We start from the raw sequence: 15,715 nt of genomic DNA on the forward strand, positions 1-15,715 counted from the left end.
CAAACACCGGGACATGATAGATTGATGCTTATCTTCTTATCCTAACACCTTCAAAGACTTCCCTCGGGCAGAGGGAGGGGGAGGGGAGGGAGGGGCCGTGTGATTGTCCACACTCTTTTCGTGCGAATTCTTCATCAATGGTACTCTGCAGTCTTTGGACTGGCAATCTTTGCATTTAATCAAATAAACAGTCATAATAAAACAACAACAACAAAAACACGTCAGCAAATGAGTTTTACGTCTCACGGTACCAGGTAGAGTTTCATGAAATGCATAAATTTGCATTCGAATCGTTCGCGATACGCCGGAGGTGCGGGGGAAGGAATCGCTCACGATAATCCGTGCGCGCAGGTCGACATTCCACTTTGATCGAAATGGCGCGGCCCTAAACCAGTGGGCCGCCGAGCAAAGTTTGAGCAAGTAAACATCGTCAAATGAGACATTGGTCAATTTGCGGACGACAGAGCCGTCTGCGGAGTGGCCAGAGCACCACTTAAAGTCAACGAGTGACCGAATGGCTACAAGTAGATACAGACAGATTCTGACAAGGGGCAGACAAATGTTGACTTATCGCTGTCACAGGAACGGCCGATCAATAACTGTCGAGAAGGCTTTACCATGATTTCATCTAAGCCGACACTGCTCTACGCAACAGCGCCACTCCATAAATGTTCGTTGATTACCTTTATTTTTCGAAATTATTATCAAAATCTGGAGGGGGAAAGGGAAAAACAAAAAATACTAGAAACGTGATGAGTGTTTATTTTACTTTCATGCAGTTAGCATGGCCGCGCTTACATCATTAGTGTTCAACTGAGGCTATTCAGTCACCCCGTGAATAAATACTGTGACCTGTTTGACAGGCTCTCAGACAAACGCCATCTTATGCTGATATATGGCTCCTGGAGACGGGACAGCCCAAAGTCGTTAAACACCGCGGGCTTAAAATATGGGGCTTTGTGCCACAATCCGTCCACTAAGGCGGTGGTGTGCAGGGATTTAGAAGCGCTGTCAATCCATCAAGGAATCGTCACCCGAACAGCACCGGGGGAGACACGCGCACTCAAGCCAGACCCCAGAGACATTGCCAGACATGTGAGAGAAAAAAACGAATGCTCACTGAATTCCAGTGTGCTCTGATAATTACAGACATGTATTCGTGTATGTGTGTGTGTATATATATCCTATACATACGGCATCTGGCCGAGTGGTGCCGTGGTTATGAAACATGTATGCGGCAGAGACTGATCAATTTCACACTCGTGGTGGGGAGTACGCAAGCCTGCTAACAATGAGCAATTAATAAAGCAATCCTATACCTATGCATTTGAGCCAAGTTTCCGTGGCACACCGAAGTAATCCAGTACTTTGGAGGTGAGGCTTGGTGGGATCACACAGATGTGTGAAACTCTTAAACCCGCTGGGGCTGCGAGGTGGCCAGGAGCGAGTAGTACAGCAAGTACATTTCGTCTATTTGTACGGAGCTATGAGTGTAATTTCCTGTTAAGTGTGCATTTTCTCCAGACTTTTCTGTTTCCTCCCACGTGCCAAAACTCATTAATACAATTAGCCAAACATCCCAATAGTGCAGAACCCTCATAAAAGTTTTGAGATTCAGAAACGCCGTCTCCTGCAAATACATAGGATGAAAAAGTCTAAGTTATTTTTTGCACAAATTAGTGTCTAATTCATAGGACAACCACTATTAACCTTCCCACAAAGTGGTACTTGTTTTTTTTTGACCCGAGAGAGATATGGACGGACACACAACCACCAATCAGGATTTGGACTCGCAACCTTCTAATTGCGATCCGCTCGCTCTACCGCTGAGCCACATCGGCATCGCCCCGATGTGTAATACGCAACTGTGATTATCCTTCCCCTTGCAGAGTAAATTCTCATTTCAGCAGCCAAAACAACGCGACCCAAAAGAACGATGTGCGGAGACGGTTCTCACCCCGCGGGGTCATAATCACACCTTTCACAAAAAAATGGCTGCAAAACGTTGCGCCGACGATTCGTCCCGTCGTTTGTAAATGGAGAAATTTGACGGACTTTTCATCACAATTCGGATGAAAGGGGAGCCGCGTTCGGCCAATGCACGATTCGGGGCCAAAATATCTTGCGATATGAAGGCGCCTGTCGTGATATCGTGCTACTGCAACAAAAAACCTCACAATCAAGAGGGCCAATTTATAAAATGGCGCACCATTTTATGCAGGTTTAAAAAAATAAAAAAAATAAACTTATTAAGGAAATGTTTTTTTTTTTTAATTTCCAAGCGCTACGGAGTTCAGCGCAAAAAAAAAAAACCAGGTCACGCTTCACAATGCGAGGCTAGCCACTGCTTTCATGAATGCTATTGTGCTGTGAAGACTTTAGCTACCCCCTGGGCTGTTTATTTTTCTGTAGCCCCCAAAGTCACGTTTGGCTTCTGTCACTGCTCCGCCTTTTAAACAACAACCCTAGGGGGTCCATTCGCTGCAAGGCTGCACATTGGTCACAGAAAACATAAGGCTCGGGTGAACGGACAATCTAAACGAAAGATATCGAGTACAATTTAAAAAAAGAACCAAACCAATTACATTGAAAACCGCGTGAATTTCTTTCGCGGACCCAATGTGTGTTATATATTTTTAGTGTTATCCCCTTTGTTGTGTATATATTTTCTCCGTGAACAGTTTTCTTTCATCTCACAAGGACGGAAATCACTCGTGATGAAAGCATTACGATTCGCAGAGGCTTTGCTGGAAGAAACAAAGAATAATCATAATAAATGTATAAATCTCTCGCCCTTGAAGTGGTCAGAGTAACTCCGTGGTCAGAGCACCGGGCTGGCACCACTGGGGGGACCTGAGTTGGAATCCAGGCAGATGTCTGCGCTTAAACTTGGTCCTCCAGTGTAGTGAGTTGATGGTGAGGTGTGCGTTGTGTTGCCACCCTCCCACCCTATTGGGTGCCAGGGTGGCGCAGTGGTAACCCTTGTGCCTCACAGCAAGAAGGGCCTGGGTTCGATTCCGAACTCGGGCGCCTCTCTGTGTGGCATCTGTGTGTTCTCCCCCTGTTCTGAATGGGTTTCCTCCGGCTTCTACGATTTCTAATCCAATGGCTAAATGAACAAAACGCAATGTAACTGGTATTGCACAAACACACCAATTCTAATAAAAGTACGTGAAAATTACTCATTTGGGATTAAAACCTAGCAACATTGCACACTACTACGAATATTCTGCAGGACCCTCCTGATAAAAAAATCTTGAGACTCAGTGAGTCTGTCCTGGGTAAACTAGAATAATAATAATAAGCGTGGTTTAGCCTGGACAGTTCTCGGATGGGTAACCACCTTTCCCAGCGGGTTGTTGAACTTTACATCGATGCTCTCTCGCACGTGTGCTCCCTGCCTTTGTCAACTTGCATTAGCCAGCATGGTGAAGTATAGTAAAATATATATATATAACCCCGATGACCCACAGGGTGTGAGAGGAAGCCTTAATTCAACATTGAATTGACAAAAAGGGCCGCACAGGTACAAATATCACTTACTATAAATGTTCGTACATTGGCATTTGGCCAGTGTATAATAACATTACTGACGCACGATACATCCATCTCTTTTTACAGAGCACAAAGATCATCATCCGGCGTCGGAGTGTGGCAGGACTGCAACGCGAATCTCCAAGTTGTTTCAGGGCCATCACATTCCGGGTCCATTCTCTTGACATTGTGTGATGCTCTTGTGACCTTCGTCGTGCGAATCCTCTCATCCCATTGCACGTGGCAGGGTGGGAGCACGCTAGCACCAACAACAACCTTGCAATTGTAACGGAGCAGAACCTATTATCCGTGTGATTCAGTGCAAGTTCTCATTATTATTATTTTTACGAACGCTAATGCCGCGGTAAAGCCAGAGGAGGAGTCGCTCGCACGCTCACTTCCTCTTACCCACACACGGGCCGAGATGCTCGCCCCATCTCTTGCCCACGCAGCGGAATGAAGGACCACGCAGACGCGTCCGTCTGATAGGCAGAACGCGCGCAGTGGGGGTCAAGTGTGGCTGGTCGAACCTCTTCCAAGAAGTTTGGTCATCGTGGAAGAGTAGGGCCACATTATTGCTCTGTCGGGGGCTCTCAAGAGCCCCCTCTTAGTGGAGGCCCCTTCCACCAGCAGCGGATGGAGAAAGATATTTTCAGTGCTGCACCTTTACCTTATTTCACCTCCGTGGGCGGAGTTCGGGGTGAGCGGGGGGGGGGGGGCGCACGGGAGTGTAGCGCTCCCCCCCCCCCCAATAAACTGGGCACATTTATTAATTTATTTTAAATAAAACAATTATTTTTGTCTTCTTTGGTTCTTTCGGTAAAGTCACGTAGAATGAGAATAAAATAATAAAATTATTGATGAATCCTTGCAGTCACGAAAGCTTTAAATCGAAATTATTTTTGTCCCCCGGTTCCTAATGTGAGGGCCTAAGCGAACACCTGCCCCACCGCCACATGCAGAAGTGAAACTCTGCCTGCGTTTACCTCGGCGCTGCTACCGAGAGACCACTCCCGCTGACTCTCAGCCCGCACGGCGGCTCAGGTAATGCGATGGGTTTGAAAGCCACTTGGGAGTCACTCCTTTTATTCACACAAAAGTGCAGGCCGTGCGGAATTGTGTTTTTTAATCGACGTGTGGACAAACATGACGGTGCATGGATCAGTTTCGTGGTGTGGATAATAGGAAGAACACATAAGGGGCCGTCCATAAATGACGTCACGCGATTTTGGACGATTTTTGAACCCCCCCCCCCCCCATCGTCAAACGGCGTCACAAAAAAGTCAGGCCCCCCCCCTCAAATATGACGTCACAAAGCTCTGCCCCCCCCCCCAAAATAAAACATGCTTCAAATCGCTTTAAACTATTGTCATTGTAGCGCGTATTTAATGTGGCGCTGCACTCTGATGTTGTAAGAAAAAAACATTTATTAAAAAGTCTACTTAATTTAAATAGAAGGTGTTGTCTATATTTATTTAAAGTTGCGCATTTTGATGTGACGTCACATTTCTCAAACCCCCACACCCCCCTCGTCACACATCGTCACAAATGTCTGACCCCCACCCCCCCCCCCCCCCCCTTAGGTGCGTGACGTCATTCATGGACAGCCCCTAAGATGTCAGTGAGAGAAGTGTCACTCCGAAGGAAAGAATATTATATTCCGACATAACATCGACAGCACGATTGTGCTAAAAGCGGTGACGAGTCTCAACAATATGTGTGTGTGTGCATGTCTCGCACGTGCGTCTCACTCTGTGGTCCGTGGTGAGTTGCTTCACGAGTTGCTCCCAGTTCTGAAGGTCGTAGTTGACACGGAAGTATCCCGTCTGGTTTATATTCCCCAGCAACCAGTCGGAACCAATCACATGCTTCATGGTTACACATTCTGGTGGCATAAATTCACGCGAAAAATTAATTCATGCTCGTGTCCATAATTGCATTATCGCATACAGCAGGGAGTAGAAAGGGGTGGGGGGAAAAGCAGTGATGGTGGCGCGCACACCTCTCTACGAAACCTGGGCCACCTGAGTTCAATTCGCAGCCATGGCTAATCAGTAGCGAGTGATATCTGACCCGGTCCAGGGTCCTCCCTAGGCCACGTCAATAACTGTCGCTGATCATACCGGTGAAATATGGTTAAACAATCCCCAGTGACACGGTGCGAGAAGGCCTTCATCCAGCAGTGGTTTAACAAAGGAGCATTAATTAACATTATCATTACAGGAGAATGCAGTCACGGTTAGATCGATGTACGATGATTACTACGTAATACCCACATCATGTTCTGTACGTATATTGTAAAGTTTGAGTGATTTTAAATACGCGTGGAAAATTTGAACCGCACAAACAAAAAGATCCCCCAAAGTCCTGTTAGCAAGCACCTATTAAAGCTGGTACAGCAGACGAGAGGATAAAGTAGCGAGTAACATGTTAACCCCTTCCCATTCCGATTACGTACAGTATGTGTACGTCATCGAAACGGAATCAAAAGAAAAAGTTAAATAACTTTATCGGGACGTCTTCGGGTCGGGAGACGTACCGAGGCGCCCGCAAGGCCATGCGGGAGGGCTTGTGGCACAGTTTAGCGCCAGCTATCACAGAGTGTGGGTCGTGTCACTACAGTTATCGGCGCTATGCTTCTCTAAATAAAATGAACGCTGAATCGCTCGCGCGTGAACGGGACCCATCCTGCAGCTTGCAGTCATCTCGCAACGGGAAAGGGTAAATCCTTTAGCGCATGCCGAATTTCAAAGCACACATTGCAAAAAAAAAAATCCTGTATTTAAAAAAGGGCTTATGAGTAGCTTTGAAAATTGTTATGCTGTAAAAGGTTTAAAAACCAGCTGCCCACCACTCAAATTAAGTGAGGTTGACGAGGGTGTTCATATGCTAACCACCCATGCCACTATTTCCCAAACACACACAAAGACTAAGATCCCCCAGTATAGCCTTAACAGACTGTAGGGGCAAGTGCTGTTAGCGAGCACCTATGAAGGCCGGCACGGTACACGAGGAGGTGGGTGGCCAACACCACGCCCGGCCATCTTTGTCTCCCTAGTAGCGATGTTTACACACCACACCAGGTACTCATTTTAGGCTGCGTCGACCTAGGGGAAACCCAGGACCGGTTCAGATAATCGTCACCGGTGTTGGCCGTGAGCGGGAATCGAACCTGGGTCGCCAGGTTCGTAGCGCAGCGCGCTAACCGCTACACCACCGCTCCCCACCAACACACACACACACATGCAGGCAGAGCCTATTCACAACATGCAACAGACACACTTTTTTACCCGACGGGCGATGCTGAAATGGCTGAGTTGCTTGAAATAGCATTCTAATTTAAATATCATTATAGCACCAGACTAATAACGCCAAAATGCTTGTTAAGTAAGCTCATGAGAAGTTACACAATGGAATAAAGTGCTCAGCCACGCAGGGTCATTCTGCATTAACTTTTTGCAACGACTTCCCACGCTTTTTGAAGACATTTCTGTCAACAAATGTGATGGCCAGTCAAAGTGCATTTGAACTTCAGACACTCTTAAAACACATGATTTACCTTCTGTGATGCATTATTGCAGTTTTTTGTCATTTGAATTACATTTTTAAAAAGAAAGTAAACCAGCTTAATGTGGCTGTCACACAAAATATAAAAGTATAAATGTGCGCTTCATACAATATGAATGTACATTCATTACCCGTCTGGTTTGTAATCCAAATCATTTCATGCTTCCAGAGTCCTGTAGTGTTTCCTGCTGATAAGGTAAGAAGAATTTGCCACCTGAGGACACAACAAAAAAAGTGATTGCTACACGGCGGAGTTCATTATTTTAACACCGAATATGAAAACGGTCTCTGTGAGAAACGGAGCATCAAATGGATTGCAGGGTCGTTAGAGAGAGCCACATATTAAATAGAGACGCTTCACTCTCACCCGCGACATCGTCACACAAAAGCCTGACTCCATGCAACGAGGTCCATTTAATGCGTATGCACTTTGAGCAACAACAACAAAAAACCTTAACGATAATTAATCAAATTTTCATTTAAAGCTTTCGTGACTGCAGTAATTCATATTCTTAACTCTTTCGGTAAAGTCATGGCTTAGCAATCATTGGAAGGATTTGATAAACCATTTCAGGTCTTAATTGATTGTTCACGCTTGCGGTGGCTTTCAGACAGCATACATTAATTTTTCGTCTCCCCCCTCCTCTTTTCAGAACATAGATGGACTCGTCCATCTGAATAACTGCCAAATCGCTATCCGTGGTGCTATCGAAATAAATAAATAAATAAACACACCGCCGCTTCTTTCAAATGTTCTTGCCGTTGGTTTTCACACCTGATGATGACTGCTTGTGTTGCAGTCGAAACGTCGTGATAATTTTAATGTTTTCTATATATATTATTATTTTATTGTTTCCCTTCGACGTGACTTTACCGACGTGTCGAAAAATAAATAAATACATGCAAACACCGTTTAAAAATAAATAAGAACTGCCACTTCTTTCAAATGTTTCTTGCCGTTGGTTTTCACACCTGATGATGACCGTTTGTGTTATGGTCGAAACGTCGTGATAATTTTTTATTGTTTTATATATTTTATTATTTGATTGTTTCCCTTCAACGTGACTTTACCGAAAGAGCTAAGAATATGATCATTAATCACTGAGGTTTCTTCTTCTTTCTTTCTCTGTTGTGACAACTTTGTTTGGTTATTTGTGCTTGTTTTTAGTTTTGGTGCCATTTATACAATTAGTTTATTCATACGTGTGTCTATGTTGTGTGTCTCTTTTTGTGTGTCTCTGTGTTGTCTCTCTCTGCTTGTGTGTCTGTCTGTGTGTCCCCGTGGCTGTGTTTTGTCTCTCTCTCAAATTTAGCAATCTTTGGAAGAACGTAATCAACCAGGTAAGGTGCTGACTGTTGTGTTAGCCAACTCTCTGTGTTGGATTGCATTGTATTTCTAAGTTCACATGGTTTGTTTTCTACCTGATGACGATTGCTTGTGTTGCAATCGAAACGTCGTATTCTATTATTTGATTGATTTTCTTTCTACGTGACTTTCCCGAAAGAACCAAAGAGTTGTTTATTCATTTTAGATTTTTCTTGGAAGGAGGGGTTTTCAAATGCTTTGTAGTGGATGTATATGGGATTTAGTCCTTATATACATAAATAAATGTACAGCGTTATGGGATGCAATTAGCATGGATGATGCTATATACAATTAAATAATCATTCATGAAAACACAAAGCTTTGCTTTTTCCTGCAGCCCTTGCTAATAGGGATTTTCATTATTATACTTTCTCAACTTGTATTCATTGTATTGCTATGGTTTTCTCCGAGTACTCATTTTCACATTTATATAATTGGCTGTATTTCTGAACTGAGGATCGAGAAAAGCAATTTCCCGCAGGCACTTGCATGTTTCCCATGTTGTAATGGAACCACATCATAATTAAACATCAATATTAAACTACTGTGTTTTATTTACCAGTTAAAGCCCACTGAACCATCAGCTAATTTACAGAGGTGACCTGACCACACGTGATAACTCATCGAAGTGGCTCATCATATTCGGGAATCTATAGGAACCAATTAATCTAAACCCTTTTTTCTAAAATGTGAAGGGATAATCAGAGGACCTGGAGAAAATACACGTGATCTTGGGGAGAGAGAACATGTAAACTCAAATTATACAAGCGTCAGGGTCAGGATTGAGCCCACCATCTCCTGCATACCAGACGAGGAAGATCAATTATTGCCATTACGGCATCCAGGCAATTCTTGCAGCATTGCCATATGCGACATGCTCTTCAGCTTGAGAGGAGAAATCTAACATTTTTACGAAAGCTTTAGAAATTATCTGCCACAAGTGGTACTCTGACAATTTTATCTGCATATAAACTAAACTTACAAACAGATAAGTAAGTAAAAGTGATACATGAGTAAATTAATATATATACAGTAGAAAATGGATATAAGAAAACTCATTGGGAGCAAGTCCAAGTGTGCTTATATTAGAACTGTGCGTCCAGTATATAGTGTAAATACATTACATATTGTAAATGTTAAATAAATCACAAAATTAGAAGTAAATAGGTTATGGTGTTAACTCTCATCTAATTGCCAAAATGCAACAACATTCAATCATTTGACCAATCACCAATGGTCCATCTGGCCCAATATATTTCCGTAGTATGAGTTTAAATATGACAAACCCTCGACTAGTTTTGACCTGGCCCAGACTCATCAACAGGCCGCGGCCATGGAGCCGCGCGATAAAACTCACAGCGAGTCATTTTGACAGTTAGCGTTGACATCAGCACTGTACAGAAAGTGCTCTTGCGAGATCCGGAGTTTGCAATCTGGCCCAGCATCTCTGTTGATCGTGACCACCGGGTATCCCATTTGAAGAGTCCAAATATCCATCACCTCGCGGATGTTGTGCGTATCTCCATTCTGCCGGGAGACCTGAGGACAAAATCATCTTAGGAGGCGCAATCTAGGTTTGCCGTGACATCGTGTTGCCACAATACGGTACGATTTTAGGGTAGGGTGGGTTAAGAGGCCAACGCGGGGTAAAATGCCTCGTGTGTCCTGGTGCTAACAAAAATGATGTCATCAGCCACAATCAGTTTGAGCTGCAGATTGGTGGCCCTGCCGCTCGCTTTTGCAGCTCAACAGACAAAAAGTCCTTTTAACTCACGTAGGCCTCTTACCCCGCGTGACTTTCAACTTCCCGATACGACGATTATCGGCAACATCGGTTTTCCCTTGACTCTGTAATTGCATTTCACATTTTTGACCAGTTTATTTTTGTAAGGCGATATATAAAAAAAAGAAAGCGCGCAGTTGGTCTCTCATGCTGTGGCGTTTTTCTGACAGTTTTCCTCAAGACTTCTCAACCGTTTGAAAAACTATTACGCAAGGCCAATTTTTTTACACGATTCGGTAATTTTTAATTTGCTAGATCTCCTCTGTCATGAATTGTGATATCGAGTATGATTTACCAGGCGGGAATATTGAACGCATCTGATGCAAGAAATGTTTTGAAACTTTGGAGCGTGCTCATAATAATGTCACGCGAGATGTTATGCACTGATCACGTCAGGTTGTGGTAATGTTTGTTTATAAAAAAAAAACTCCACGGCAATCACGTGAATGACATATGTTGGTTATTGCGTGGCAATAAAATTACATTACAGCATCTAGTTTCCTTAACAATACAACATAATTACTTATTGCACTGCTCTGTCTGACTCATTTGTTGTATTTTCCCGCGTATTTTTTGTTGTTGTTACAATTATGAGAGAATTATCGGAGCGGGAGGGGTGTCACGGTGGTTAGCGTGCTGCACGATGAACCGATTTGCCTTAGTTAAATTCCCAGGCATGGCTGGCATCAGTGGCAAGTGATAACTGAACCAGTTCGACCCTCCCCCACCAAATTACCAACCCGAACTGACCAGTGTGGCGAAAGTATGGTCAAACAACCTCCAACGGCTGACACAGCATAGTGGAGGGGTAGATTTTATTCATCTGCTTTACAACACAATCCTGGATAATTTCTATTGACCGCGATACGCGCTGTGGAAAAGCCACGAGCGTTGTGGGGAATGACAGTTCATTTTAGTCAACGGCGTGTCAAGGGACAGGCACCATACCTTGTCATTACACCACATCCTTTTAAGTGGACACACCTCCACGGCACCACGGTGACTCTGAGCTGTCAGATTTATGGTGGCGGTGCATTGATCACAAAGCCACATTGAGCCGTATGAGCCTGAGAGTCCTCCTTCACCGTCCTGTGACAGCTTCTCAGCCAAATTGACTTAGCAGAACAAAGCACTGTACCTTGGAAAGGGTGTTCCACAAATCATCCCTTCCTGCATTTCCAAACATGTAAGTCTTCAGGTAGTCCTGCCAGGCACAATAGCGAAAAATACACAAGCAAGCTCGCACACAAATACTACATTAGCAACATATCACACCACTGCTGTGTGCGTTTGCATTGTGCAATGGCTGTAAGAGAGAAATATCATGCTGCGTGTTATGTGTTTTTTGGAAATACAGTTCATCAATATTATGTTACTCGGTTTTATAGAGGGAAATTCGATCGCATACTAAAGCAAAGGAATAACACAATTATTGGTACTTTATTACAAATACTGTAATTATAGTTAGATTCTGTGTCAACTATGTTACATTGGGAATCAAAACCGTGCAATTAAGAAAAATATATATTCCGTCAAATTCGATCTGATAATATTGGCTCCTCTTGTTTTATAATCTAGCCAGAAATCATGAACTTTGTATTATTGCGAGCATTCATGTATTTTAATAGAAGATAATGATCCATGATTTTATTTTAAAAGCTAACCCTGGGAATTATTTTAAAAAGTATGAAATCATCCAGTGGATTACTCTGCCTTTTGAGAAAATGGTTATATCTCTTATCAACTCCTGAATTAAATCAAGCTTTGGTATTTTAGGTTTGTTTTTTCTCTCTCTCACTCAATTTTTTTCAATCCTACCACAGTTCTGTAACCTGCATAAAATACACGGTTGACTGAGCACCCAAAGATAAAAAATAGCTCGCAAAGGGAGAGTCGTATAGACCGATAGAATTATACAGAGAATTCCAATTCAGGCAGCCCGTATGGTCCTCTGATGCTGTCACGGGAAAAGAGGTTAATCCCTTTCTTACCAAAAATTCAATTTCAAGTGCCCTAGATAAAGAGAAGTACTTTTTATTTATTTTACTTTTTCAGAATTGCTTGAAAGGTAAAAAAAAAATGGAATAGAATAAATAAAAGGTTTTGCCCAGAGATTACACTAAAGATTGGGAAGGTGAAATTATTTCCAAGATTTGGATGAGCGCCAAGAAAGATAGTATCATCACCGTAAATGTGACACTCACTTGTAATCCTTTTTTAAAGGAAGCTTTTCCCATGAAGTTCGCCAGCATTCGAATCAAAGCAGCGCCCTGCAGATATAACAATCATGCACAAAATTCCATGAATCAACACTTTCGGCTGTAAAAAGTAGATTGCTTTCCTGTTACGAGGACAACTCTTGCCAGCTTACCCGTCATTTGTCGCATGTGCCGCGCATTTTTTTTCCTTTAACCTATGTTTGTTTATAGCACTGCCAACTCAGGGCCAAATTAAAAAAAAATTAAACAAGCAACAAAAAATATTCAAACGGCATAAAGCATTAAAATTAACTTTGTAACACTTATCGCGGAACAAGTGTCACACACAAACGGTTGCATGCAATTCAAAACGTGTAAATTGGTTAAACATATTTATACATTTATAAACGATAGTTTTTGGTATACATTAATACATTTAAAATAAATACAATTTATTTATCGACACTCTAATGGTTAATGTATCATCATTGCCATAATCACTCATTGTCAATCCGGTGCAAGATGATGGCTTCCCCATTGTCAATCTAAGTGAACAACCAATATAAGACATAGGCAGATCTAGATAGCAACCTTAGTTAACCAAACTTAACTATTTTTACTTTCCCAGTTAAGACACACTGAGCTATATAGCTCTTTTTTCAGAAGCAACCTGGCCACAAACGATAGCTCAACGAAGTGGCTTATCACGTGTAAATGTATAGAAGCCAAATGCTCTAAAAGCCTGTTTCTAAATGTGGAGGGGAAAACCGGAGGATACGGAGAAAAATCCACGCAACCACGGGGAAATCATGCACACTCCAAATATACAGGTGTAAGGGGTTGGGATTAAACCCAAGACCTCCTGTGTACCAGGTAAGGCGGTAACATCTTGCCACAGCGGCGCCCCTATGTGCTTACGAGCCCTTTAAAGTCACATTGAATCCACAATTTGTTGTTGTTATTATCAGAGAGTGGGTAGGGGTGGCATTATGTCACAACACCAGGCGAGGGATTTAACATCTCGCCACTGTGAGATTATTTTTTCAGTCAATGGTTATGGCGTGGAAGCCAACCACTCACCACACTTGAGAACCGGGTTTATCTATGGGCAACTGCCCGGATTTGAACCCAGAATCTCAGTGGTACTCGCTCAACACTCCGAAACTCTGAGTCACCTGGTAACCAAATAATTAACATTATTAAAATAACGACCCAAACTTATAGCCTGGTTCGTTGATGTTCATTGATTATCACAAAAAAATTCATTAATTTATTTTTTTATAGCTGTGTAATGTGTTTGAACATTTGCTATGCGTGGGCTGATCACTTAAAACAACTGTCATTATAAATCTGTCTGCCATTCAGATGAACATTTCAGGCAATTAGATACACAAAAACACAAATGAAAATATTGCCACTGTGCAAGAAATCGCAAACTAAATAATTTGAAATCTGTTTCACAGTTCGGCAAAACAAAAAACATAGCAGGCTTAAATACGAACGAATACTAAATTCAAACGCTAACATATGTAAATGACTCATTCATTTGCCTGCGTTCCTTGTGTTTGGTGTTTGATAGTAACCTTAGTTATCCAAGAAATATGCGTGGATAAATAATTAACATGACTTGTTCTCTGCCTATTTTAATGTGGCTGATATAGTCGCAGCCTTTTTATTATCAGCCACATGATAATGATATTTAAATAGTTAAAATTAGTGGAATATATAAAAACAATTGCTGAAAGCGTTAAAACCATATTCTGTCATTAAAAAAGCAACTGCATAACTGAGCATGTACTATATGTCTACAGTATATGTGTATTCTGTAAACCTTGTCTCGAATGGATTTGAGTAAAACAACATTTTAGTTTTAAATCCCTGCAATGGAGATGCCATCTTGGAAAGAAAAAAAAACCTTGACATTTCAACAAATCGACATCATGGTATTTAGAAGGTAAAAGGTTGACAAAATGATTTTTCCCCTTGGCATGCAAGTAGCGGCTCTTAAAGAGCAACATGGAACCATTACACACGATAGAGAGAGAACTAAAAACACACATTGGAGGTATTCTATGCAGATCTCGATAGCAAAAAAAAATGATATACACCGGAAAACTGATAATTTTTCAGAAGAGGATGTCCCAGGTGTCACACTTGCAGAAATATCCGCTGCCCTTTGCAGGATGAACAATGGGAAAAAATCTCCCAGACTAGATAGAGCAACTGTGGACATCATAATGGAGCAGGACCAGCTGATAGGGCAAAATTATCAGACTTATTTACCAAGAAAGAAAACCTCAACAATCTTGATTTGAAGCTTTCGTGACTGCAGGAATCCATACTCTTTGGTTCTTTAAGGTCGTGATATATTGTTTTTTTATTTTGTTTAATTTTTCTACCTACGTGACTTTACCGAAAGAACCAAAGAGTATGAAAACCTCAACAGTGCAACAACGCCTTGTATATTTCTATTCAAAGAGAAAGACAGCGCTGATTTAACAAAATAGACTTATTATCGTTTTACCACAAATATACACACTGTCCCTTAAAATCATAGAGAACTAAATAATGGAAAATTTAGAGGCACCAATCCATGGACTACATAGAACAATCAGGCATTATTTGTAAAAATATAACAATTGAAAGCAAATACCATTACGCCTAGATTTTGTAGACTAAGTAAAGGCTTTTCATATTCTTTCGGTAAAGTCACGTAGAAGGGAAACAATAAAATAATACAAATATAAAACAATAAAATTATCACGACGTTTCAACTGCAACACAAGCAATCATCATCAGGTGTGAAAACCACAGCAAAAAAATTTGAAACAAGTGGCGGTTTTTTTTAATGTTAGCACCACGGAGAGCGATTTGGCAGTTATTCAGATGGATGAGTCCATATATGTTCGGAAAAAAGGAGGGGGGAGACGAAAATAATGGATGCGGTCTGAAAGCCACCGTAAGCATGAACAATCAATTAAGACCCGAAATGGTTTATCAAATCCTTCCAATGATTGCTAAACCAGAATCCATCTTCTCGGTTGAAATTGTCTCTGTGTTTGTATATGTGGATAGCCTCATGAACGAATCTCTCATGGTAGCCAGATGGCTTGCAAAGAACCTCTGTCTTGGAGAAGTCAATGTCATGTGAGCCTACTGAATTATAACAGTGATCTGCCACGGCCGAGGTGTTGGTCCTACCGTGTTTTAGGTCTGCTTTGTGTTCACGAATGCGGTCCGAGACATGTCGTTTGGTTTCTCCAATGT

General features: G+C 42.1%; 1 protein-coding gene across 5 annotated transcripts in view; it reads right to left on the reverse strand.

Annotated features, from left to right (window-relative positions):
- TRHDE (thyrotropin releasing hormone degrading enzyme) overlaps nucleotides 1–15,715 on the reverse strand; it is a 238,351-nt gene that overhangs the window by 61,674 nt on the left and 160,962 nt on the right. For all 5 annotated transcript variants that reach the window (XM_032959912.2, XM_032959913.2, XM_032959914.2 and 2 more), the window contains 5 exons: nucleotides 12,455–12,520; nucleotides 11,389–11,454; nucleotides 9,825–10,006; nucleotides 7,233–7,315; nucleotides 5,286–5,419 (listed from right to left, as the gene is read on the reverse strand). In XM_032959912.2, coding sequence (XP_032815803.1) covers nucleotides 5,286–5,419; nucleotides 7,233–7,315; nucleotides 9,825–10,006; nucleotides 11,389–11,454; nucleotides 12,455–12,520 — 531 coding nt within the window. The remainder of the gene's footprint in view (nucleotides 1–5,285; nucleotides 5,420–7,232; nucleotides 7,316–9,824; nucleotides 10,007–11,388; nucleotides 11,455–12,454; nucleotides 12,521–15,715) is intronic.

Source organism: Petromyzon marinus, chromosome 24 (genome assembly GCF_048934315.1).
Source record: "Petromyzon marinus isolate PM22_M1 ecotype Great Lakes invasive population chromosome 24, UKy_Petmar_22M1.pri1.0, whole genome shotgun sequence".
Taxonomy (NCBI): domain Eukaryota; kingdom Metazoa; phylum Chordata; class Hyperoartia; order Petromyzontiformes; family Petromyzontidae; genus Petromyzon; species Petromyzon marinus.